The sequence below is a fragment of the Tamandua tetradactyla genome, chromosome 6 (assembly GCF_023851605.1).
Source record: "Tamandua tetradactyla isolate mTamTet1 chromosome 6, mTamTet1.pri, whole genome shotgun sequence".
Taxonomy (NCBI): Eukaryota; Metazoa; Chordata; class Mammalia; order Pilosa; family Myrmecophagidae; genus Tamandua; species Tamandua tetradactyla.
This window is the reverse complement of record NC_135332.1, coordinates 164,895,758-164,923,331: the sequence shown is the minus strand read 5'-3', so window position 1 is coordinate 164,923,331 and position 27,574 is coordinate 164,895,758. Positions and strand designations below refer to the sequence as shown.

The 27,574-nt window shown below is 38.3% G+C and overlaps 1 protein-coding gene across 1 annotated transcript in view; it reads right to left on the bottom strand.

The window, feature by feature from the left end:
* MTBP (MDM2 binding protein) overlaps positions 1-27,574 on the bottom strand; it is a 138,792-nt gene that overhangs the window by 52,529 nt on the left and 58,689 nt on the right. The window contains exon 14 of the mRNA XM_077167561.1: positions 13,898-14,059. Within this exon, the coding sequence (XP_077023676.1) occupies positions 13,898-14,059 (162 nt within the window). The remainder of the gene's footprint in view (positions 1-13,897; positions 14,060-27,574) is intronic.

Sequence of the window (27,574 nt, the reverse complement as noted above, 5' to 3'; positions counted from 1 at the left end):
TTGGAAAACTCTCGCCGTCCGGGGGGTTCGCTAGCCGAAGCGGCTTGAGCCGGCCCGCGGTCCGAACGCAGGGAGGGTTGCTGGTCGCGCAGCCCGGGAAAGAGCCCGTCCGAATTTCCTAGTCGGCCCTGGGCGACAAGCGTGGCGGGAGGGCGCCAGCAGCAGCGGCCCGCCCGAGAGAGTGCACGTTCCCCGGGAGTCACGGGTTTGGAAGGGGCCTCCCCCACCCGTCACCGTTCTCCGCGGCCTGGGGATTTCCGATCCAATTCTCTCAGTTGGTCCGGGGGGCTGCGTGTGGTGTGGGCACCAGCCGCCTTGGTTTCAGGGGACCGCCTCTCCAATTCTCCCAGCTGGCCCGGGAAGGGGGTAGGGAGTTACTCCGGCCCGGGAAGGGGGAAGGGAGCGCCACCCGTGCGCCTCAGCGATCTCACCCGAGCTGCTTCTCTCAGCCAGCCAGCCGTTCCAGGATGGGGTACGCTGTCTTTTTTATCTCTGTTGTGGCTTTGGGCGCTTTCTGTATCGTTTCTACTCCCCTAGTAGCTGTCCTGGGGAAGAAACTAAGATCCGTGCGTCTTACTAAGCCTCCATCTTCCAGGAAGTTGGTAATTCATATTTTAAAACATTAACGAATGTGTGAGAGTAAAGCAAAAAAATGTTTATTTGGTACAAAGTGTATATTTTGACTAGTGCATTTCTTAATATAACTTATATGGACAATTTAATTGAACACCATAAGTACATGAAACCTTGGTTAGGGCATGAGATTTTGTAGGTTTGTCTAGAGTGATGCCATCACAAATCTCATAGCGATTTGAACAGTGAATAAAAAAGTATTTGCAAACATCCCTTGGGGGAATGGCAAGAAAGGGGGAAAATTCAACTTTCCCACGTGGAGAATTCCTGATATTCTCACAAGCAGTGGGGACAACCAAATCAATAGGCCGAGCCCTCAATCTTGGGGTTTGTTCATATGAAACTAATCCCCTCAAAGGACAGGCTAAGCCTACTTAAAATTAGGCCTAAGAGTCACCCCCCAGAAAATCTCTTTTGTTGCTCAGTTGTGGCCGACCCACAAACAGTGAATTAAAAAATACAAAGAGGAAGACTTCTGGAATATAGCAGAACACAGAAAGACAGAACTCACTCCCTACTAAAAACAACTAGAGAACAGGCAGATACTGTCCAAAGCAGTGGTTCCAGGAATCAGGAGACCAGAGAAGGGTCACTGCAACATTTAAGGAAGAGCTGCATAAAAAAGCAGAAAAACTATGACTGAACTCAAATGTGCCCACTCCACTGTCGGTGGCTATGAACTGGCCTGAGTCTTGCCAGCTGGTAAAGCATGGCACACTAGGCTGGCCACAAGTCCCACAGCCTAGTCTTTCCACATGGGAGCCCAGAAGCCAGCAGATCCATTATTTCCACAGAGACCCCACTGTGGTTCCTGGTGACCACCTTACAACTCTGAGTCAGCTGCTACAAGCATCTTGGGGAGACAGGGGGGTTATCCCTTCAGGAAGAGAGGTAATACAGATCAGTACTCATCTAATGATTGACCAACAAGGAAGATCATCTGGGTTCAACAGCCTTGATCCTTTACACATAGGGGACTAGGGTGCACAGTACTCAGCTGCTACCATGAATGGAGAGGCAAGAGCAAGGGAGGGAACTCCACTGCAACACCAGGTACCTTTCCCCCACCCTCAAGGCCACAGCTGCGCATCAGCCTGGGTTTTGCCACCTAGCAAAACACAGTGCCCTCCTGGTTCAGTTACTGCCCGGTGAAGTTAACCTTCTCATTCCTGCAGCCAAGAGGCTTTCCATGTGAGAGACTGGGAACGACCAGCTCCCCTGTACCCACAAGCAGAGACTTCACTATTGTACCCAGTGCACATCTCCCATCCCAAGGTCAGCAACTTCAGGTACACCCAGACTGGAAGAGACAGCCTCCCTTTTGGGAAAAGAGAGAGAATCAGAACAATTCCCAGTTTTCCCCTTGGGAAAAGAGAGAGAATCAGAACAGTCATAATCTAAAAGTAGGTCAGAGGCGGTGACACTCTGGGTCCCACAGGCTTGAATCAGATTTTGACCCGGTCTGGACCCTATCCAGTGAGATGCTGCAGTCAGGAAAAGGTGGAATTCTGAGGAATAAGTGGCCCAAGTGCACGATCTGTTGGGAAGGCTTAGAAAGCACAATACTTTTTTGCTTACCCTATAAAACCCTTAAAAAAGGGGTTGCAACCCCTGCCTGAGGCCCTGGTCCTGGTTTGGCTGGGAAATACTGATGAATCAAGTGCAAAAGGAAACCTTCAGTGAGAACCCAAGCAACAACAAAACCTTAGACAAGAGGGAGAAAACAACTTTCAAAATAATCTTATCAAGATACTCAGATGTCCCCAAATCAGCAAAAAATCACAAGGCACACCAAGAAACAAGATATTATGGCCAAGCCAAATGATCAAATTAAAGTCAGAGGAGACAAAGAATTTGGAACAAAAAATCAAAGACATTCAAATAAATCTCCTAAATAAGTCAATGATATGATTAAAGAGATAAAGGATATGAAGAAGATTCCAGAAAAGCATAAAAAAGACTTTGAAAAAATAAATAGAAAAATAGCAGATCTTACAGAAATGAAAGATAATAAAGAAGAAATTAAAAATATATTAAAGACACACAACAGAGATATGAAGAAGCAGAAGAAAGGATCAGCGAACTAGAGGACAGAGTAACCAAATTTGAACTCACAAAAGAAAAAATGGAAAAATTTGAATGGATCTCATGACAATGTAAGCATACAAACATACAAATCATTGGTGTCCCAGAAGGAGAAGAGATGAATAATGGGCCTGGAGGAATATTTGTGGAGATAATGGCTAGAAATTTCCCAATCTTTAAATGCAAATCCAAGAAGACCAATGTACTCCAAACAGAATAAATCTGAACAGACCCACTCCAAGATACATACTAATCAGACCATCAAATCAGACTGTTAAAAAAGAAGTAGAGGCACAAAGGGCCCCGTACCCTAGACCAGAGCACACCAGAGTTATGCCCCTCAACCAGTGCATCTCCGCAGCTACATCCTCCCTGGCTGCTGGGCACCCACATTCACAAGCACCAGTGCAACATCCCCAACCTGAGCCTATATCTGCCCTGAAACGAATCACCACACTGTTGTGCCCCACCCTGTACCCTGCTCCCTACTGCACATCCATCCTGCAAACACAAGACCTTTTAGACTACAGAAAGAAATCAACTTCCAAAAGTAAATCAGTCAAGATATTTTCATGAGATGAAAACAACAGAAGATCAGTAAGCATATCGTAATGCAGACAGATTATGGCCCTGCCTGATGACCAAATTAAAACACAAGAGGGGACACAGACATTGGAACAACTAATCAAGGATGTTCATATAACTCTACTTAATAAAATACGTGGGATGGTAAATGATGTAAAGTAGATCAAGAAGATAGTAGAAGAGCATAAAGAGGAATTTGAAAGAATAAACAGAAAAATAGCAGATACCACAGAGATTAAAGACGATGTTGACCAAATAAAAAAACATATCAGAGGGCGGACAGTGATGGCTCAGTGGCAGAGTTCTCGCCTGCCATCCATGCCGGAGACCCAGGTTTGACCCAGGAGGCCTGCCCATGTAAAAAAAATACCAGAGGCACACCACACAAGACTTGAAGAGACAAAAGAAAGAATAAGTGATATAGAGGATAACTCAAAAAAAATCACAAAAAAAGACAGAAAAATTTGAATTGGATCTCAGGGAAATGATAGACAAAACAAAGCATACAAATATAAGAATCACTGGTGTCCCAGAAGGAGAAGAGGGGAGTAAAGGGCTAGGAAGAGTAATTGAGGATATAATGGGGGAAAACTTACCAACCCTCATAAAAGATATAAATATACAAGTCAAAGAAGCTCAACGAGCTCCAAACAGAATAAATCCAAATAGGCTTTCCCCCAAACACATACAAATAAGTCTGTCAAATGTTGAAGAGAAGCAGAAAATTCTGAAAGCGGTTAAAGAAAAATAATCTACTACATACAAGGGAAACTACATAAGATTCAGTTCAGACTACTCAACTGGCACCATGGAGGCGGGAAGACAGTGGGATGATATATTTATGATCCTGAAAGAAACAGACTTCCAGCCAAGAATTCTGTACCCAGCCAAATTGTCTTTAAAAACTTTGTGGCAATGAGGACATAAAATGGCTAGATCAAAACATTTTCTGTATACTGACTTGTCATTTGCTACATATGCTAGAATTTTTACAAAAAGAATTACCATTAACATAATTGAGAAAAATAAGTAGATTGATAAACTTGCCAATTACTAAAAACTCCTAGCAAGCACAGAAGCAAATAAATGAGCTAGGATATAAAACATGATTGGCCTTATCAATTATTTTATTATCTAATTTGCATGTGGATGAATTTATTCAAATCAAAGATGTTAAAAATTACAACTCAACTTGACTTTTAGGAGTCATGTTCAGATATAAACCTATCAGATTACAGTTCAGGTTCTTAAAACCCTTAGGGTTTCTTTCATCTGTTCAGCAAGTACTTTGAGAAAATCTATAAACTATGTGCCAGGTATTAAGCTAGGCTCTGGGACACTGAGAAAGCAAATAAGCACACTTCTTACCCTCACAGAACAAACATATGCTTTAGAAAGAAGACACATGTTTTATAAATAAGTGCATATATAGTATAATGATTAAAAATGTAATAAATAAGTTGAAGAAAATGATAGGAAGTGAGTTCAACAAGAAATAAATTAAAATGAGGAAGTTCTAGTAAAAGCCTCTTTGAGAAACTGGTTTAAGTCAAGATCCAAAGACTGACTAGGACTTAGAAGCATTTCAGGCAGAGGGCACTACAAAAATAAAGGTCCTGCATAAGTATAGGTCCTGAGATGGAAAGAAATGTGACTTGTTGGAGCAATGGAAAGATCATCCATGGTAATAAGGAAACAGAAATGTGAGAATGGAGGTAGCTATAGTAAGTACAGGTCATATATAAATTAGGGTTTTTACAAGTTGTATTGAGTTCTTGTTCTAAGTGCAATGGAAAGCCATCAAAAAGATTTGAGCAAAGGAGTGATATAATCTGATTTACATTTTAAGATGAGCACTCCTATAAGATAAAGAATAAAGAACCTGCTGGAAGATGGCGGCTTAGTAAGACGCGCGGATCTTAGTTTCTTCTCCAGGACACTTACTAGGGGAGTAGAAACGATACAGAAAGCGCCCAAAGCCACAACAGAGATAAAAAAGACAGCGTACCCCATCCTGGAACGGCTGGCTGGCTGAGAGAAGCAGCTCGGGTGAGATCGCCGAGGCGCGCGGGCCTTACCGGGCGGGGTGGCAAGCGGCCGGAGTTACTCCCTTCCCCCTTTCCGGGCCGGCTGGGAGAATTGGAGAGGCGGTCCCCTGAAACAAAGACGGCTGGCGCCCACACCACGCGCAGCCCCCGGACCAACTGAGAGAATTGGATCGGAAACCCCCAGGCCGCGGAGAACGGTGACGGGTGGGGGAGGCCCCTTCCAAACCCGTGACTCCCGGGGAACGTGCACTCTCTCGGGCGGGCCGCTGCCGCTGGCGCCCTCCCGCCACGCTTGTTGCCCAGGGCCGACTAGGAAATTCGGACGGGCTCTTTCCCTGGCTGCGGCGACCAGCAACCCTCCCTGCGTTCGGACCCCGGGCCGGCTCAAGCCGTTTCGGCTAGCGAACCCCCAGGACGGCGAGAGTTTTCCAAAGTTTAAGGTCCCACAGCACCTTTTACTGGTGGGACCCGCAGACAAACGGGTGCCACGAGCGCCACCTACTGGGCAGGATAAGAAAAACAGAACCCAGAGATTTCACAGAAAAATATTACAACCTTGCTGGGTCCAACACCAAGAGAAATCTGAATAAATGCCCAGACGCCAGCAGCAGAAGATAACTGTCCACGCTCAAAAGATTGAGAATATGGCTCAGTCAAAGGAACAAACCAATAGCTCAAATGAGACACAAGAGCTGAGACAACTAATGCTGAATATACGAACAGAAATGGAAAACCTCTTCAAAAATGAAATCGATAAATTGAGGGAGGACATGAAGAGGACATGGGCTGAACATAAAGAAGAAATAGAAAAACTGAAAAAACAAATCGCAGAACTTATGGAAGTGAAGGATAAAGTAGCAAACATAGAAAAAATAATGGATAGCTACAATGATAGATTTAAAGAGACAGAAGATAGAATTAGTGATTTGGAGGATGGAACATCTGAATTCCAAAAAGAAACAGAAACTATAGGGAAAAGAATGGAAAAATTTGAACAGGGTATCAGGGAACTCAAGGACAATATAAACCGCACAAATATACGTGTTGTGGGTGTCCCAGAAGGAGAAGAGAAGGGAAAAGGAGGAGAAAAACTAATGGAAGAAATTATCACTGAAAATTTCCCAACTCTTATGAAAGACCTAAAATTACAGATCCAAGAAGTGCAGCGCACCCCAAAGAGATTAGACCCAAATAGGCGTTCTCCAAGACACTTACTAGTTAGAATGTCAGAGGTCAAAGAGAAAGAGAAGATCTTGAAAGCAGCAAGAGAAAAACAATCCATTACATACAAGGGAAACCCAATAAGATTTTGTGTAGATTTCTCAGCAGAAACCATGGAAGCTAGAAGACAGTGGGATGATATATTTAAAATACTAAAAGAGAAAAACTGCCAACCAAGACTCCTATATCCAGCAAAATTATCCTTCAAAAATGAGGGAGAAATTAAAACATTCTCAGACAAAAAGTCACTGAAAGAATTTGTGACCAAGAGACCAGCTCTGCAAGAAATACTAAAGGGAGCACTAGAGTCAGATACAAAAAGACAGAAGAGAGAGATATGGAAAAGAGTGTAGAAAGAAGGAAAGTCAGATATGATATATATAATACAAAAGGCAAAATGTTAGAGGAAAATATTATCCAAACAGTAATAACACTAAATGTCAATGGACTGAATTCCCCAATCAAAAGACATAGATTGGCAGAATGGATTAAAAAACAGGATCCTTCTATATGCTGTCTACAGGAAACACATCTTAGACCCAAAGATAAACATAGGTTGAAAGTGAAAGGTTGGGAAAAGATATTTCATGCAAATAACAACCAGAAAAGAGCAGGAGTCGCTATACTAATATCCAACAAATTAGACTTCAAATGTAAAACAGTTAAAAGAGACAAAGAAGGACACTATATACTAATAAAAGGAACAATTAAACAAGAAGACATAACAATCATAAATATTTACGCACCGAATCAGAATGCCCCAAAATACGTGAGGAATATACTGCAAACACTGAAAAGGGAAATAGACTCATATACCATAATAGTTGGAGACTTCAACTCACCACTCTCATCAAGGGACAGAACATCTAGACAGAGGATCAACAAAGAAATAGAGAATCTGAATATTACTATAAATGAACTAGACTTAATAGACATTTATAGGACATTACATCCCACAACAGCAGGATACACCTTTTTCTCAAGTGCTCATGGATCATTCTCAAAGATAGACCATATGCTGGGTCACAAAGCAAGTCTTAACAAATTTAAAAAGATTGAAATCTTACACAACACTTTCTCGGACCATAAAGGAATGATGTTGGAAATCAATAATAGGTAGAGTGCCAGAAAATTCACAAATACGTGGAGGCTCAACAACACACTCCTAAACAACGACTGGGTCAAAGAAGAAATTGCAAGAGAAATTAGTAAATACCTCGAGGCGAATGAAAATGAAAACACAACATATCAAAACTTATGGGACGCAGCAAAGGCAGTGCTAAGAGGGAAATTTATTGCTCTAAATGCCTATATCAGAAAAGAAGAAAAGGCAAAAATTCAGGAATTAACTATCCATTTGGAAGAACTGGAGAAAGAACAGCAAACTAACCCCAAAGCAAGCAAAAGGAAAGAAATAACAAAGATTAGAGCACAAATAAATGAAATTGAAAACATGAAAACAATAGAGAAAATCAATAAGGCCAGAAGTTGGTTCTATGAGAAAATCAATAAGATTGATGGGCCCTTAGCAAGATTGACAAAAAGAAGAAGAGAGAGGATGCAAATAAATAAGATCAGAAATGGAAGAGGAGACATAACTACTGACCTCACAGAAATAAAGGAGGTAATAACAGGATACTATGAACAACTTTACGCTAATAAATACAACAATTTAGAGGAAATGGACGGGTTCCTGGAAAGACATGAACAACCAACTTTGACTCAAGAAGACATAGATGACCTCAACAAACCAATCACAAGTAAAGAAATTGAATTAGTCATTCAAAAGCTTCCTAAAAAGAAAAGTCCAGGACCAGATGGCTTCACATGTGAATTCTACCAAACGTTCCAGAAAGAATTAGTACCAATTCTCTTCAAACTCTTCAAAAAAATCGAAGTGGAGGGAAAACTACCTAATTCATTCTATGAAGCCAACATCACCCTCATACCAAAACCAGGCAAAGATATTACAAAAAAAGAAAACTACAGACCAATCTCTCTAATGAATACAGATGCAAAAATCCTCCATAAAATTCTAGCAAATCGTATCCAACAACACATTAAAAGAATTATACATCATGACCAAGTAGGATTCATCCCAGGTATGCAAGGATGGTTCAACATAAGAAAATCAATTAATGTAATACACCATATCAACAAATCAAAGCAGAAAAATCACATGATCATCTCAATTGATGCAGAGAAGGCATTCGACAAGATTCAACATCCTTTCCTGTTGAAAACACTTCAAAAGACAGGAATACAAGGGAACTTCCTTAAAATGATAGAGGGAATATATGAAAAACCCACAGCTAATATCATCCTCAATGGGGAAAAATTGAAAACTTTCCCCCTAAGATCAGGAACAAGACAAGGATGTCCACTATCACCACTATTATTCAACATTGTGTTGGAGGTTCTAGCCAGAGCAATTAGACAAGAAAAAGAAATACAAGGCATCAAAATTGGAAAGGAAGAAGTAAAACTATCACTGTTTGCAGACGATATGATACTATACGTCGAAAACCCGGAAAAATCCACAACAAAACTACTAGAGCTAATAAATGAATACAGCAAAGTAGCAGGTTACAAGATCAACATTCAAAAATCTGTAGCATTTCTATACACTAGTAATGAACAAGCTGAGGGGGAAATCAAGAAACGAATCCCATTTACAATCGCAACTAAAAGAATAAAATACCTAGGAATAAATTTACCTAAAGAGACAAAAAACCTATATAAAGAAAACTACAAAAAACTGCTAAAAGAAATCACAAAAGACCTAAATAGATGGAAGGGCATACCGTGTTCATGGATTGGAAGACTAAATATAGTTAAGATGTCAATCCTACCTAAATTGATTTACAGATTCAATGCAATACCAATCAAAATCCCAACAACTTATTTTTCAGAAATAGAAAAACCAATAAGCAAATTTATCTGGAAGGGCAGGGTGCCCCGAATTGCTAAAAACATCTTGAGGAAAAAAAACGAAGCTGGAGGTCTCGCGCTGCCTGACTTTAAGGCATATTATGAAGCCACAGTGGTCAAAACAGCATGGTATTGGCATAAAGATAGATATATCGACCAATGGAATCGAATAGAGTGCTCAGATATAGACCCTCTCATCTATGGACATTTGATCTTTGATAAGGCAGTCAAGCCAACTCACCTGGGACAGAGCAGTCTCTTCAATAAATGGTGCCTAGAGAACTGGATATCCATATGCAAAAGAATGAAAGAAGACCCATCTCTCACACCCTATACAAAAGTTAACTCAAAATGGATCAAAGATCTAAACATTAGGTCTAAGACCATAAAACAGTTAGAGGAAAATGTTGGGAGATATCTTATGGATCTTACAACTGGAGGCGGTTTTATGGACCTTAAACCTAAAGCAAGAGCACTGAAGAAGGAAATAAATAAATGGGAACTCCTCAAAATTAAACACTTTTGTGCATCAAAGAACTTCATCAAGAAAGTAGAAAGACAGCCTTCACAATGGGAGACAATATTTGGAAATGATATATCAGATAAAGGTCTAGTATCCAGAATTTATAAAGAGATTGTTCATCTCAACAACAAAAAGACAGCCAACCCAATTACAAAATGGGAAAAAGACTTGAACAGACACCTCTCAGAAGAGGAAATACGGATGGCCAAGAGGCACATGAAGAGATGCTCAATGTCCCTGGCCATTAGAGAAATGCAAATCAAAACCACAATGAGATATCATCTCACACCCACCAGAATGGCCATTATCAACAAAACAGAAAATGACAAGTGCTGGAGAGGATGCGGAGAAAGAGGCACACTTATTCACTGTTGGTGGGAATGTCAAAGGGTGCAACCACTGTTGAAGGCAGTTTGGCAGTTCCTCAAAAAGCTGAATATAGAACTGCCATACGACCCAGCAATACCATTGCTAGGTATCTACTCAAAGGACTTAAGGGCAAAGACACAAACGGACATTTGCACACCAATGTTTATAGCAGCATTATTTACAATTGCAAAGAGATGGAAACAGCCAAAATCTCCATCAACAGAAGAGTGGCTAAACAAACTGTGGCATATACATACGATGGAATATTATGCAGCTTTAAGACAAGATAAACTTATGAACCATGTAATAACATGGATGGACCTAGAGAATATTATGCTGAGTGAATCCAGCCAAAAACTAAAGGACAAATACTGTATGGTCCCACTGATGTGAACGGACATTCGAGAATAAACTTGAAATATGTCATTGGTAACAGAGTTCAGCAGGAGTTAGAAACAGGGTAAGACAATGGGTAATTGAAGCTGAAGGGATACAGACTGTGCAACAGGACTAGATACAAAAACTCAAAAATGGACAGCACAATAATACCTAATTGTAAAGTAATCATGTTAAAACACTGAATGAAGCTGCATCTGAGCTATAGGTTTTTGTTTTGTTTTGTGTTGTTTTGTTCTGATTTTACTATTATTACTTTTATTTTTTTCTCTATATTAACATTCTATATCTTTTTCGGTTATGTTGCTAGTTCTTCTAAACCAATGCAAATGTACTAAGAAATGATGATCATGCATCTATGTGATGATGTTAAGAATTAATGATTGCATGTGTAGAATGGTATGATCTCTAAATGTTGGGTTAATTTCTTTTTTTCCGTTAATTAAAAAAAAAAAAAAAAGAGAAGGGATAATTGGAGATGAAGGGATACAGACTGTACAACGGGACTGGATATAAAAACTCAGAAATGGACAGCACAATACTACCCAATTGTAATGCAATTATGTTAAAACACTGAATGAAGCTGCATGTGAGGTATAGGTTTTTTGTTTTTGTTTTTTTTCTTTCTATTATTGTTTTAATTCTTATTCTGTTGTCTTTTTATTTCTTTTTCTAAATCGATGCAAATGTACTAAGAAATGATGAATATGCAACTATGTGATGTTATTAAGAATTACTGATTGTACATGTAGATTGGAAAAAAAAAAAAAAAAAAAAAGAATGATTCCCAGTAAAAGTGAAAAAAGCAAGATTCAAAAAAAAAAAAAAAAGAATAAAGAACCTGAGGCTCAACAAGATTCGAAAAGTTGCCAAGGGTGGCATAGAAAGTCATTTGCAGAGCTGAGATTCAACATGGTGAGACTTGCTGCAAAGTCCTTATTGTAACAAAGAAGCTATGCTATCTCTCACTTATTGAACAGATCCCCATTTGCAAGTAACCTTTCACTATCTCCAACACTTTTCATCTCTATACTGTCATTTAATTTTGGTATTGTTATGTAACAATGATATGGCTATGATAATAGTACAAATGACAGTTAACACTTTTTGATAAATATTATGTTCTAAGTGTTTTAAAGGTAGCAATTCAGTTAACTCTTAGAGTAACCTAGAAAGTGGGTAATATTATTATCTCCATTTTAAACGTGAGGACATGGAGGCATAAAGAATTTAATAAATAACTTGCACAAAGAAACTAGCCAATAAGAGGCAGAATGGAGATACAAACTCTAGCAATTTCGGTCCAGAGACTGTGCTCTTAAATATGGCACTATATGACGTATATACACATTGTTTTCCAAATAGATCATTATCCCTCTGAAAGTAAAGGACCAGGATTCTTACTTTGTGTTCCTTCACTATGTCAAACACAGAAAAAGTACTCTACAAATATTACTGTCAACTTGATTCTGTGGTCATTTTCTCCTTTACCTCTAGAATAAAAATGATTCTCAGAGAATAAAAACAAAAAATTGTTCTGTATATTTAAAAGCATGTCAGGCAACCCTCAACTGCTTTTCCTTTTTTAGATCAAAAAAAGCTTCACTCTAAACAAATTCATCACAACAACAGAAACCAGGAAAACAGGGAGAAACGAAAGTAAATATAAAAATGTATTTCTGCTCCATAGTGATGTTCGGTGATTTCCTGCCATAATAAATGGTAAATACAGAGCATCTTACTATATGTAGTTTTACCTGTATTAAATTTCCTATATAAATTCTACTTTTATCAGTTTATAAGCTCACAGAAATATACCCATTCTATTAATTTAATAGAAGTACTAAGAGTAAGATAACTTTAAAATGCTTCTTTCTCTGCTTACAAGCAATTGCACTGTAACCAACAAAGTCTCAATGGCAGAAAGACTTCAAATAGAGCCGAGAAGCTACTCTGGAGGTTGCTCTTACGCAAGCTTCAGTTAGACATTGCTACCTATCATAACCTGTCAATCCCCAACCAGGACCATTCCAGTCCATCCTAAAGAACACTGAGGGCAATATATAAGATTCCTCAAGGGTTCCATGCACTAGAGTCACTTTCCAGGAACTTACAACTCCAGATGGGTCGCTGATTCAGATAAATCCTGAAACCTAGAGGGCCCAGCCTCTCCAGAACATCAGATAGTTCCATCTTCCTACCCCATATTAGTAACAGACCCTTCCCAATATGAAAAAGTTAGAATGGCAATAGCCCAAACACCCCTAAAGAGAGGGAAGGAAAGATCAAAGGTTCTTTGGTGAACCTTTGGTGAAGATAGGATTTAACAAATGAATATAAATACTGAATCATGAAATTGATATCTCTTTTAGTCTCCAGTATCTTAGAGCAGCTAGAAGCAAAAAAACCTAAAATTGTGGAATTGTAACTCATGTCAAACTCTGAAATATGTTATACAACTAATTGTGGTACTGTACTTTGAAATTCATTGCTTTTTTATATACGTTATTTTTCACAAAAAAGAAAGAAAAAAAGTCTATTGTGATGATAAAAAAATATTTCAGGGCAGGCCACGGCGGCTCAGCAGGCAAGAATGCTTGCCTGCCATGCCAGAGGACCCGGGTTCGATTCCCGGTGCCTGCCCATGAAAAAAAAAAAAAAAAAAAAGATATTTCAGCCTTCTAGTCCCCTATAGTCTAGAGTACCTAGAAGGAAAAATCTGAGATGATGGTATGCTACCCATGACAAACTCTGGGATTTGTCATGCAATTAATTGTTGAAGAGTGCTTTGAAGACTATTGCTTTTTTATTTCTTTCCTTGTATATATGTTATACTATACAATAAAAAAGTTAAAAATAAAAACAAAAAACAAGTACACTAAAACTGCTTAGTGAAAGAAATTAACAGAAAGGTTGTAATGTTTAAATGATGAGAGATACAGTCATTATATAGACATACATAGTTGTTTAAACAAATACATCATTCTTTAAATTTATAAAACACATTTTGATTTAACTAATATATTTTTAGAACTTTATTCAAAACTGTCATATTTGCCCCATGCAAAAAAAGGAATAAAAAATTTAAGTAATAAAAAAAACTTACCATTTAATGTACTGGAGGTTTTTATTTCGTCTGTCTTTATTAGATTTGTTTTAGGACTAATAATATTAAAATGATCTAAAAAGCATTTCCTTGTGAGTATTAACAGAGTTTTGAGTTCTTCAACAGAAATGGTTTCAGGCTGCTTTGCCAATTTTCTCCTTTCTGTAAGACAATGAATCAATAAGGTTAACTATCTGACAGTTATTTTAGACTCGCCTACTACCCTCTTATGGAAAATATTTTCAAAAGTAAAACAAATGAATTTCTCTAGCAAATCAACATTCCTGTGTAGGCCTCCTTTCATTTTAATCCCATTTTCAGATAAAGACAGACTTTCCAAGCAGTTAAAGTGAGTTTATAAAAATTTTCAAAAATATATGTCACAATAACAAAGAATGAAACAAACAAAAAAATTAAAATAAGACAATACAATTCAAAAACATAAAAAGAAAAGGTATGTTAGAGAGCACTGAAAATGGCCTTATGTTGATATGTAAATCATAAAGCCTGTCACTTACATCAATTTTTTCTTTCCAAAAGGAAAGGAAGGAAAAATTAGGAGCAAAAGAAGAAATGATAAATTGAGACAGTTTTCAAAAGATTTTTGGAAGAACAGAAAGATGATGTTGGAAGTGAGAACTGAGTCAAGAGCAGAGGCAGGGTCAACTTGGGTGCCTACAAAGGGGTGCTAAGAGGCATTAGGAAGGTAGCAGTGAGTTACTGAGCTAAAAGGACTGTGTGTATGGGAACAGTGAGAACTACAGAGACACATCCTCCAGACCACACAGCAAAGCAAGTTTGCTCTTTTTTTTTTTTTTTTTGTATAAACTGAAATGGAGGTGTACAGAACTCTGGAATATCAGGCACAATAGAAAGTGGTGTTGAGTCAGGTTAAAAGTAAAGGATTTGCGTGACAACTAAGACTCAGAGCTTCAGTTCTTAGCTCTAAAAGTCAGCATTATGCCAAAGAGCAACTCTTAAAAAGCCAAAAAAGAGATCAGACTTCAATTAGAAACAGGAGCAAAGCTCATAGGTTGGGACTAAGCTAAATCAGAACACAGGATCAAGGATGTTAACTATTTTAAAACTTCATCTTCTGTGTAAGACCAAAGGAAGAGTTTATTTTCTCCAAAATTTAAATTTTCTGTAGAACATAATCTAACTTAACCTGTCCGGCCAGTTTATTTAAATAACCTAAATACACACACAGCCTAGAAAAGGGAATGAAATCTTGTAATTCTGTATAGATGAATGTAATACTCTGATATTCCAGAGTATGTTGGGTAGGTAATAAAAAAATCATTTGCAAAGTCCTTTGGGACTAGAGAAAAAATATGGATCTATTAAACTTATCCACATGGGAAATTCTAGATTCTCTCTCAAGCATCAGGAACTCCCAAGTAGATAGGCTAAATCCTCAATCTTGAGGCTTGCTCTTATGAAACTTATTTGTGTAACAGAGTAGTTAAAACAAACTAAAATTATGCCTAAGATTCAATTCCAGAGAATCTCTTTTGTTGCTCAGATGTGACCATTTTCTCTCTAAGCCCAAGTCTGCCAATTAATTCTTTTCTCTCCTCACTATGTGGGACATGACTTCCAGAGGTATAAATCTCCTGGGAAAAGTGGGCTATGACTCCTAGGGATGAGCCTGGCCCTGGTATCATTGGATTGACAATGCCTTTTTGACCAAAAGAGGGGAAAGATATGTAGCAAATTAAGATTTCAGTGGCTAAGAGATTTCAAATAGAGAGGCTATTCTGGAGGTTACTCTTATACAAGCTTCAGCTAGATATTGCAACTTGCCATGGGAGGCCAAGCCCCAACCAACAGTATTCCTGAAAACCCTAAAGAATACCCAGAGCTCTCTGAGACTCTACAAAAATTTCATTCACTGGAGTTCCAGGAAGATGGTGAAACAGGATAGGTCAAATTCAACCCTGCTCCAAGAAACAATTAGAAAAGGGATGGGAAAATGAAGGAGATGGCAAATCCAGGGTGTGAGTGACCTGGTAGGGTCTTCTACACCTTATAGGGAGACCCTGGTTGCAAAAGCTGACGAACTGAGATGCAGAGAACCGGAGACCATCCAGCTGACGCAAACAGCCTAACTTGCCCCATTCCAAGCGGAGGCCTGGAGCCCTCAGGAGTGCATGGATGGGAAGATGGGGACCAGGAAGTAAGCAAAGCCATGTTCTTTGAAATGCTACCCTCACTGGCACTGCCCCAAGACCTATGACACACCCCACACCACATACCTGAACGCCATCACCCACTCCCCACCCCCACGCTCCAAGTGCAACTGCCCATCACACCCAGCCCACGAGTACAGCCCTCATCCTCACCCCAAGTGCATGCACATCTGCACAAAGCCCAACCCGCCTCTCCTGCACAAGTTCAGTCTTGACCTGATCCACCTGTCCTGAGACCCACCTCCCCTCCCTGCTCCCTGTAGGCGGACACCAGTGCATGAAGGCTGCAGCATACCCAGGTTACACTCGCCCCCCCCCATCCCATACAGTCGTACAACCCCTATCCTGCCCAAGCTCTGCGCACATGCAAATCAGTTTATGGCCTTCCCAGAATCTGTGAATACACACGGCCCCAGTGAGGCCCCCCAGCTCTTGGTAGTGAAGCCACACCTGGCCCCAATGTAGGCAGGCACAACTCGGGCCCACTGCCCGAGCTCTGCACATGCACACACAAGGGCCCTGCCCCCTAGACCAGAACACACCAGGACCCGCCCCTCGGACATGAGCAAAGGCACAGCCACATCCTCCCCGCCATGACACTTCCCACACATTCAGGCAACTGACTTCTTGACCTCAATGCATCACCACTGTTGTGTGCCGCCCTGCACCATGCATCCTGCACCACATCCACCCTGCAAATACAAAGTTTTAAACTACAGAAGGAAATCAACTTCCAAACTAAACCAATCAAAACATTTACCAACCGCAAAGACATCAGAAGATCACTAAGCATATCATGATGCAGATAGATAAAGCTCAGTCTAATGACTAATTTCAAACAGTGGAGGAGACACAGACTTTGGAAAAACTAAACAAAGATGTTCATATAACTCTACTAAATAAAGCATATGGGATGGCTAATGGCATAAAGGATATCACTAGAAGAGCATAAAGAGGAATTTGAAAGAATAAATAGAAAAACAGCAGACATCATAGAGATTAAAAATGCTAGCTAAAGGTCCATTGCTTTCATTGACTCGCAGAGAACCAACTTCAGGTTTTGCTGATTTTCTCAATTGTTTTCATGCTCTTAAATTCATTTATTTCTGCTCTAATCTTTGTTATTTCCTTCCTTTTGTTTGCTTTGGGATGAGTTTGCTGTTCTTTCTCTAGTTCTTCCAAGCGAAAACTTAATTTCTCGATTTTTGCTTTCTTCTTTTTCAGTATAGGCATTTAAGGCAATAAATTTCCTTCTTAGCTGCCTTTGCTGCATCCTATAAATTTTGACATGTTGTGCTTTTATTTTCATTTGCTTTGAAATATTTTCTGATTTCTCTTGTAATTTCTTCCTTGACCCACTGGTTGTTTAAGAGTATGCTGTTCAGACTCCACATATTTGTGAATTTTCTGGCCCAAATCGATTTCCAAATCATTCCATTATGATTCAAGAAAATATTTTGTATGATTTCAATCTTTTTAAATTTGAGACTTGCTTTGTGACCCAGCATATGGTCTATCCTTGATTTGCTGGTTTGAATTTGTGGATCCCATGTCCTTTAATCCCAAAGAAACCATGTCCTTTAATCTTCATTCAGTATTGCTGGGTAGGAGTTTTTTGATTATCCATGAAAATGTGACTCACCCCAATTGTGGGTGGTAACTTTTGATTAGATGATTTCCACGGAGGTGTGTCTCCAACCAGTCACTGAGGGGTTGTTTACTGGAGCCCTTTATTAGGGAACCATTTTGGAAAGACCCACACAGCCCACGCAGCCACAGACCTTTGGAGTGAAGAAAAGAAATGCCCCTGGGATAGATTCATAAAACAAGAAGCCGAGAGAGAAAGTTAGCAGACATTGCCATGTTCACCATGTGCCTTTCCAGTTGAAACAGAAACACTGAATGTCATCGGCCATTCTTGAGTTAAGGTAACCTCTTGTTGGTGCTGTAATTTAGACACTTCTATAGACTTGCTTTAATTTGGACATTTTCACAGCCTAGAACTGTAAACTTGCAACTTAATAAATTCCCCTTTTAAAAGCCGTTCTGCTTCTGGTATATTGCATTCCGGTAGCTAGGAAACTAGAATACCTGAGAATGATCCATGAACACTTGAGAAAAATGTGTATCCTGCTGCTATGGGGTGTAATGTTCTGTAAATGTTTAAGTCTAGTTCATTTGTTGTATTATCCAAATTCTTAGTTTCTTTATTGATCATCTGCCTAGAGGTTCACATCACATTGATGTGACCAGGGAATTGAAGTCTCTAACTGTTATGGCAGAGGTGTCTATTTCTCCTTTCAGTGTTGTCAGTGTTTGCCTCATGTACTTCAGAGCACTCTGGCTTGGTTAATAAATACTTATGATTGTTATGTCTTCTTGTTGAATTGTTCCTTTTATTAATATATAGTGTCCTTCTTTGTCTCTTTTGTTTTACATTTGAAATCTAATTTGTCAGATATTAGTATAGCTACTTCTGCTCTTTTCTGATTGTTGTTTTCCTTCTCCTAAACTTTTCCTAACCTTTCACTTTCAACCCACTTTTGTCCTTGGGTCTAAACTGAGTCTCCTGCAGATAGCATATAGATGGATCCTGTTTTTTAATCCATTCTGCCAATTTATTTCTTTTGATTGGGGAGTTTAATTCATTAACATTTATGTTATTATTGTTAAGGCACTACTTTCTTCTACCATTTTGTCTTTTGGATTTTATATGTCATACCTTTTTTTTCCTTTCTGTTTTTATCTTTACTGATAGTCTTCATTTTTACACTGCCCTCCAGACCTCTCTCTCCTATCTTTTTTCCTATCTGCCTGTAGTGCACACTTTAGTATTTTTTGCAGAGCCAGTCTCTTGGTCACAAATTCTTTCAGTGATTGTCTGAACACATTTTAATCTCCCCCTCATTTTTGAAAGACAATTTTGCTTAGATATAGAACTCTTGGCTGGCAGTTTATCTGTTTTAGAATCTTAAATATATTATACACTTCCTTCTTGCCTCCATGGTCTCTGCTGAGAAATCCACACATAGTCTTATTGCGTTTTCCTTTATGTCATGGATTGCATTTCTCTTGCTGCTTTCAAAATTCTCTCTTTCTCTTTGACATCTGACAATCTGATTAGTAAGTATCCTGCAGTATATCTACTTGGATCTAATCTGCTTAGGATATGCTGCACTTCTTGCATATGTAATTTTATATCTTTTGTAAGAGATGGAAAATTATCAGTGGGTATTTCCTCCATTAGTCTTTCTGCTCCTTTTCCCTTCTCTTTTCCTTCTGGGACACACATAATACATATATTCCTGTGATTCATGTAGTCATTCAATTCCGTGAGACCCTGCTCATATTTTTCTATTCTTTTCCCTATATTTTCTTTTGTGTCTGATTTCAAATGTCCAGCCCTCTTGTTCACAAATCCTTTCTTCTTTCTCTTCAAATTTAATGTTGTAGGTTTCCATTGTTTTTTTTTCTTCACCTCTTCTATAGTGCCTTTCATTCACATAAATTTGGTGGTTTGTTTTTTCAAACTTTCCATTTCTTCTTTTTATTCACCCAATGTCTTCCTTATATTCTCCCTCATCTTGTTGATTGATTTTTGATGAGATTTTCCATGTCTGTTCAAACATCCTGAATTAGTTGTTTCAACTCCTGAATCTCATTTGAATTGCTGCTTTGTTCCTTTGACTGGGCAGTATCTTCTATTTTCCTAATATGACCCAGAAACAACTAGGCATTTGATTCCCTCAATTAGTTTATTCTCAGGGTTGTTTTCATTCTTTTACCTATGATTTTCTTGCTGGATGGCTTTGTTCTCTATCTGTTCTTTGCCATTCAGTTCAACTTATTGTAGACCTCTAGCACACGTTCTGTTTATTGGATCAGAATTTTTCAGGTCTTGTTTTCTTGTTTCTTGCCCTGCATACAATGGACCCTTTTTTTGTTTGTTTTGTTGTTGTTTTTGAGGAGGGTATCCTCAGATGTTATAGACTCCAGTCAGATTTCCCTAGAGTGCACTGACCTCCTCTCAGGAGAAAAGAGTCACCAGAATCAGTTTTCCCTGAGGGTGAAACCCAGAAGTTGTCAGACTTTCCTATGAAGCTTCTAGATTCTGTGCTTTTCCTATCCTGCCCAGCAGGTAGTGCTTGTCTGTCCATGGCTTCCCAACAGCATAAAGTGATGTGGTGCCTTTAATTTCAGCAGACTCTCCCTGCCAGGGGCATGGATGAGACAGAGGTGAGGATGTAGGTTGGCATTAATTGCTTCAGTCTGTGGGACCTGAATTCCTTGAAGGAGGGACTCTACTTGAACTCGGCCCCATCTTTCTCTTGTAGCAGGTACACCCTTTAGGGAATTAACTTCTTTCACCTGACTAGTTACTTTGTCTCTCAAACTTAATTCCATCCTTGCCTAGGGCAGTGCTGTAACCTGAGAAGGCTTTCAGTTCTATTTAACGAGCTGTTAAGGAGTAGAAAAAAGAGCAAGAAAAAGAAGCCTTTTCAGAGGGAACACTGCTCTTCAGGCTTGTCAATCAAGAGCTTAAATTGGTATGGTTCTGTGTATTTTGAGATTCTATGTGCCCCCTTTTCTTGGGGTCCAGCCCTTTTCCAGTATTTTGTGCTGTCAGACTCAAAAAGCCTCTTTTTTCTTTTTTTCTTTCTATCACCTCCACCCCCTTTCTGGCTAGGCAAAAAACTTCTACTACCTTTAGTGCTTATTCCAGGCTTATCTATGCCAGGGCCTATTTTCTGTAGTCAAATTTGTTAATTCCGCAACTGCGGATTAATTGAGCTAAACCCTTGCTGCTGGTAAAGTTTATTTCCTTTCCCTTTGGGGAACCAGCCTGCTGTGCCCCTGGAGGAGGGGCACTGGCCTCCACAGATTAGGGGACTTGCAGTTCTGTGTGGGGTCTCAGCCAGGCTACCTTGTTCAGACTGGTGTGCGCTGTGTATCACGTCACTTATGTAGCCCCAGCAGTTGTTCTGTACTGTTCCTGGCTACTTACTAGCTGCTCTGGAGGATAAACTAAATTCCACACCTTACTAGGCCATCATCTTGCACCATCTCCCTAGAATGTTACATTTTAACCCCATAGTAACCACAAGAAAAACAGATGGAAAATATATCCAGATAGAGAAATGAGAAGGCCCTCAATATGGTACAAAACACAAAATAAAATAAATATAAAAGTAGGCATTAATGGAAGTAAGGGGCAAAAAAGGTGTAAGACACATAAAGGATAAATAGGAAAATGGCAAAAGAAAGTCCCATATTATGAGTGGCAACTTTAAATGTAAATGGGTGAAACTCTCTAGTCAAATGGCAAAGACTGGTAGAATGGATAAAAAACAATGACCCAACATAATATGCTGTCTGCAAGGGACTCACCTTAGAGTAAAAAACACAAGCAATCTGAGGGTGAAAGGAAGGGGGAAAAAAAAATACCATGCAAGCAATATCCAAAAGAGAGCTGAGTGGCTATGCTAATAGATAAAATAGAGTTTAAGTTGTTCCTTTAAGGAACAAAGACAGCCATGATATACAGATAAAAGTGACAATGCAAATAGGGAAATGTAACAATTTATAAATATGTGTGCTCCCAACAGCAGAGCCTGAAAATATATGAAGCAAACACTGACAGATTTGAATGGAGAAAGTGACAGTTCTGCATTAATAGTAGGAGATGTTAACACACCACTCTCAGTAATGGATAGAACATCTAGTCAGAAGATCAATAAAGAAGTATGAGACTTGAATGATAGTATTAAACCATAGACCTAACAGACATATATAAAACACTGAACCCGACAAAAACAGAATGCACATTCTTCTCAAGCATACATGGACCATTCTGCAGGACAGACCATATGTTAGGTCACAAAACAGAACTCAATAAATTAAAAAACATTGAAATCATACAATGAATATTCTCTAACCACAATGGAATGAAGCTAGAAATCAATAACAGAGGAAGAAATGGAAAATTCACATACATGAGGAAACTAAACAACATACTCTTAAACAACCAATGGGCTAAAGAGAAAATCAGAGTTAAAATGAGTAAATATACTGATATAAATGTAAATGAAATTACAACATACCAAAACTTATGTGATGCAGCAAAGGCAATGATGACAAGGAAATTCACAGCTCTAAATGCTTACTTAAAAAGAAGAAAGACTTCAAATCAGAGACCTACCCTCAAAACTGGAAGAACTAGGAAAAGAAGAACAAACTAAACCTAAAGTGAACAGAAGGAAGGAAGTAACAAAGATGAGAATGGAGATAAATGAAATAGAAAACTAAAACACAATAGAGAATCAACAAAATCCAAAGTAGGTTCTTTGAAAAGTTCTAGAAAATTGACAGACCTATACCTAAATCAACAAAGAAACAAGGGAAGAAGATATGAATAGCAAAAATCAGAAATAAAAGGGGGACATTACTACCAACCCCACTGAAATACAAATGACCATACAAGGGATACTATAAATAACTGTATGCTAATAAACTAGATAACCTAAATGAAATGGGTAAATTTGTGGAATCTCACAAATTACCTACATTGACTCAAGAAGAAATGAAAGATCTCTACACACCAATTACTAGTAAAGAGATTGCCACAGTAATCAAAACGTCCCAACAAAAATAAGCCCAAGGGGTGGTGTGACAGTGGCTCAGTGGTAGAATTCTCACCTGCCATGATGGAGACTCAGGTGTGATTCCCGGTGCCTGCCAATGAAAAGAAAAAGTAAACCCAAGAACAGATGGCTTCACAGGTTAGTTCTCCCAAACATTCCAAGAAGACTTAACTCCAATTCTATTCAAACTCTTCAAAAAAATGGAAGAGGAGGGAACACTCTCTAACTCATTTTACGAGGCCAACATCACCCTCATACCAAGGATACCACAAGAAAAGAAACTAGAGATCAGTATCTCTTATTAATACAGATTCAAAACTCCTCAACAAAAGTATTAGCAAACTGAATCCAACAACACATTAAACAAATTATAAACCATGATCAGGTAAGATTTATCCCTGGTATGTTATTTAAGGCCTGAAATGAGGGCCTTAATCCTGTATAGCTTAATGTAATGCCTGGATACATCCCAGAGTATATTAAGCAGATAAAAAGTATAGGCAAAGTCCCTTGAGGAATGGGAGAAAAAATATGAAACTCTTAAACTTGACCACTGGGGGAACCCCACACACTATTTCAGACATTAGGGACACCCAAATCAATAAGCCAAGCCCTGGATTTTGAGGCTTGCTCTTCTGAAGCTTATGTATATAGCAGAGAAACTTAGCCTACCTATAGGTATGCCTACGTATCACTTCTGGAGGACCTCTTTAGTGGCTCAGATGTGGCCTTTCTCTAAGCCCAATTCTGCAAGTGAAACCATTGCCTTCCCCTACTACATGGACCATGACATCCAGGGATCAAAGTCTCCATGATGGCATGGGAGGTGACTCCCTGGGATAAGCCTAACCCTGGCACTGTGGGATCAACAATTCCACCCTGACCAAAAGGGGGAAAAGAAGTGTAACAAATAAGGTATTTGTGGCTGAGAGAGCTCAAATAGAGTTGAAAGGCTACTCTGGAGGTCACCCTTAAGCAAGCTTCAGTTAGACATTGCTACCTACCACAACTTGCCAAACCCCAACCAAAACCATTCTAACCAAACCCAAAGAATACCTAGAGTATTATATAAGATTCTACAAAGGTTCCATGCACTAGGGTAACTTTCCAGAAACCTACAACCTCCAGATGGGTCCCTGGACCAGATAAGTTCTGAAATGCAGAGGCCAGCCTCTAAAGAACATCAACTAATTTGATACTCCTATTCCATACTATCAACAGTCCCTTCTAACATGAAAAAGTTAGAATGGGCAAAGCCCAAACACCCCTTAAGAGGGGGAGAAAGATCAAAGGTGATGGTGGGGTTATACAAATGAGTATAACTGCTGAATCATTGTATCGATGTTCCTTTTAGTTTCCATTACCTTAGAGCAGCTAGAAGTAAAAACCTAAAATTGTGGCATTGTAACCCATATCAAACTCTGAAATCTGTTCAACTAATTTTTGCAATGTACTTTAAAATCATTGCTTTTTTGTATATATATGTTATTATTTTTTTCCCAATTTAATGCCAAACACCTTTTATTTGGAATAATATGATTAAAGACAAATTTCTAAAACATCATCAAAGTGCTTTTGAAAGAACAATTCCTGTCTACAACTGAGACATTACATTTTGGGGTAGGATAGGATTTCAAAAATGAGTATGACTGTTGAATAATTATATTGATATTTCTTTTGGATTCTAGTGTCTTGGAGTAGCTAGAAGAAAAAACAAAAAATCACCAAACTATAACCCATACCAAACTTTAAAATCTGTTCTATAACTACTTGACAAAAGGTACTTAGAAATTTATTGCTTTTTAGTATATATGTTATATATCACAATTTTAAAATGTTAAAAAATTATAGAAAGGAAAAGACAACAACAATGGAACAATGTCTTCAAAATTTTAAGGGTAAATTATTTTCAGCCTAAACTTATTTACAAATTAGCAATCAAGTGAAACTATTTTCAGACATGCAAGGCTTCAAAAAATTTTACTTAAGATGCTACTGGAAGTTATGCTCCAACCAAACAAGGGAATAACCCAAGAAAAAAGCAAGGGGTTTAGGATAAAGAAGATTTCAAAAGAAGAAAAGTAGACAGGGAATTCAGCAAGATGTCAGCAAGTCTAAAAAGCAATCAGTATATAGTAAAGCAATGGATGAGACACTCCAGGTAAAAGAGAGAGAGAGAGATGATAGGTATATGGCAGAAATGTTGGAACCTCTGAAAAATCAACATTTTGTCTGTACAAAAGAGTGGGCAAATTAAAAACTGTTTACCAAACCTATGAAAAATAAAGATTATACAAGAAAGGAGCGTTGACTATCATATATTACATATAGATCAGTAGTAAACTTACTGATATAGCTATAATGATAATGTTAAAACTAAACCCTACTTTAGCAAAATTATGACTTGACTATAAGGGACAGAAAGGCAAAGTAAAAATTATGTGGGAAAACTACATCTCTATCTACCATCTTGGAAAGTTAAGGTAACATCTGGAGCTGGGACATCAAGAAACAACTGCATACACTGTTATTTAGGAAATACCAGGAGAAACAGCTGGAAGAGTTGAGCATCACTGCTTATGAACAGAGAGATGAATGGATGGGGAGGGGTAGGTAGAACACTGCTGTTTTCTTTTTTAAGCCTTTTAGGAGCATTCGAGTTTTTAAACTATATCCATATATTACTTGGATAAAAAAACTTATTTTAAAAGGCTTCTAAACTAATAGCATTTTCTTCCATAATAATAACCAATAAATTCATAGAGAATTCAATTCAACAAACATTTATTGAGTACTTACCTCTTGCAAAGCATTGCGCTGTGCTCTGACCCAGAGGAATAATGTATATTACATTTTACTACGTGAGGTTATACATAAATAATGCAAGGGAGAAGACTGAGAAGCAAGTAGCTAGGCGCAGGGTTCTACTTTAGAACAACAGCGTTGTGATGCTTGACTCTATAAAATCCCAACTCACCAACCTGGATATTGGTGGGTTTTTCCAGATCTAATCCAAGATTAGTAACACCCAGTCTCTACAGTCAAGAACCTTAGCAATGGGAAGGTGAGCTGTAATATATGCTGTTTTTATTAAATCTTAGTAAAAAAATAAAAAGCTTCATTGTCGGAAGCCATTCGAAAATGAAAAGCTATCAATGTTTTTTTTTCACCAGACACACAAGTAATGTGCTTCAGAAATTAGCCCTTACATTTTATAAATGCAAAAAACATAGTTAAATCATGAACTTGACCCATTTATTAAACTGCCAACTATATTACAATGTTGGGCAATTTGGAAAGCAGGGTAAGACTTCACATTGACCTTGAAGACCGAGACAGAGAGAGAGAAAATAGATGAAATTTAATAGGACTTCATGCAGGCTAATTTACCTAGGGAGAAAAATAATGTTCACAGAAATAACTTTGCACACAAGTAACAGATAAATACTTGGGAGAAAAATATTGAATTAAAATGGGTCAGCAAAAACTGCTATCCCTAAAAAAGCCAGTGATATCTAATGATTTTTAAAAAGGGAAATATATGTACAATAACTAAAGGTATCAGAGGTTGAGCACCAGACAGGTTTGCACTGGGTTCTATAAATTTAAAAAAGATGTGGAGACTACTAACCATACTGGAATAAAATGACAATCTTGCTGTTTTGGTACTTATTTTGCATTATGCTGACTGGTGTTTTTTTTTAATTAATTATTCAGCATTCTTAAACTGTTCGTGAAAAATTAGTAAAACAAGATATTTAATATTTCCAAATACAAAAAAATTATAAATTTCAAAAAAATCAGGTAAAATATAAATTACAAAACTATCAATTAAAAACATCACTATAATACAACAGTATTAAATTTAATTAAAAATAACAAATTTAATGAAAATCAAGTATTATTAAAAAAACAACTAAAACCTAACAAGATATTTTATTTGATTTTTGTACTGTGAAAAAACAAAGTGTCTCAATAGTGTCATGATTGAGTTGTGAGTAAATTTTTGGGACAACTTTCCAGCTGCTCATTCTGATTCTTACATGAGGCAGGGAAAGAGTAAGAAAGTAATACTAACCTACTTTACTCTATTTTTTTCTTACTCCATGTTTTGCTGATAATTCTGACATCTCTTTGTTTTGCTTGCAAGACTACAATCTTGGTAATGATATCAAGTGCTGATTATTTTTCAAAGAAAGTTGTTTCCATTACATTCTTTAGTTTTCAATGTGTATAAATGAGTTAAGCGTTTCAACTCTGTTCTGCTTGCTAGCTGCCAGAATGCAATATACCAGAAACAGAATGGCTTTTAAAAGGGGAATTTAATAGGTTACTAGTTTACAGTTATAAGGCCGAGAAATTGTCCCAATTAAAACAAGTCTATAGAAATGTCCAATCAAAGGTATCCAGAAGATACCTAGGTTCAAGAAGGCCGATGAAGTTCAGGGTCTCTCTCTCATTTGAGAAGGCACATGGTAAACACAGTCTCATGGTTTCTCTCTCATCTGGAGAGGCTCATGGTGAGCACAGCGTCATCTACTAGCTTTCTCTCCTGGCTTCTGGTTTCATGAAGCTCCCTGAGAGGTGTTTTCCTTCTTCATCTCCAAAGCGCTGGCTGATGGACTCTCTGCTTCATGGTACTGCAGCATTCTCTGCTCTCTCTGAATCTCTCATTCTCCAAAATGTTTCCTGTCTTATAAGACCCCAGTAAACCAATCAAGACCCACTTAAATGGGTGGACACATGCCATCACCTAATCCAGCTTAACAACCACTCTTGATTGGGTTACATCTACAGGGAGATGATCTAATTACAGATTCAAACATACAGTATTGAATAGGGAT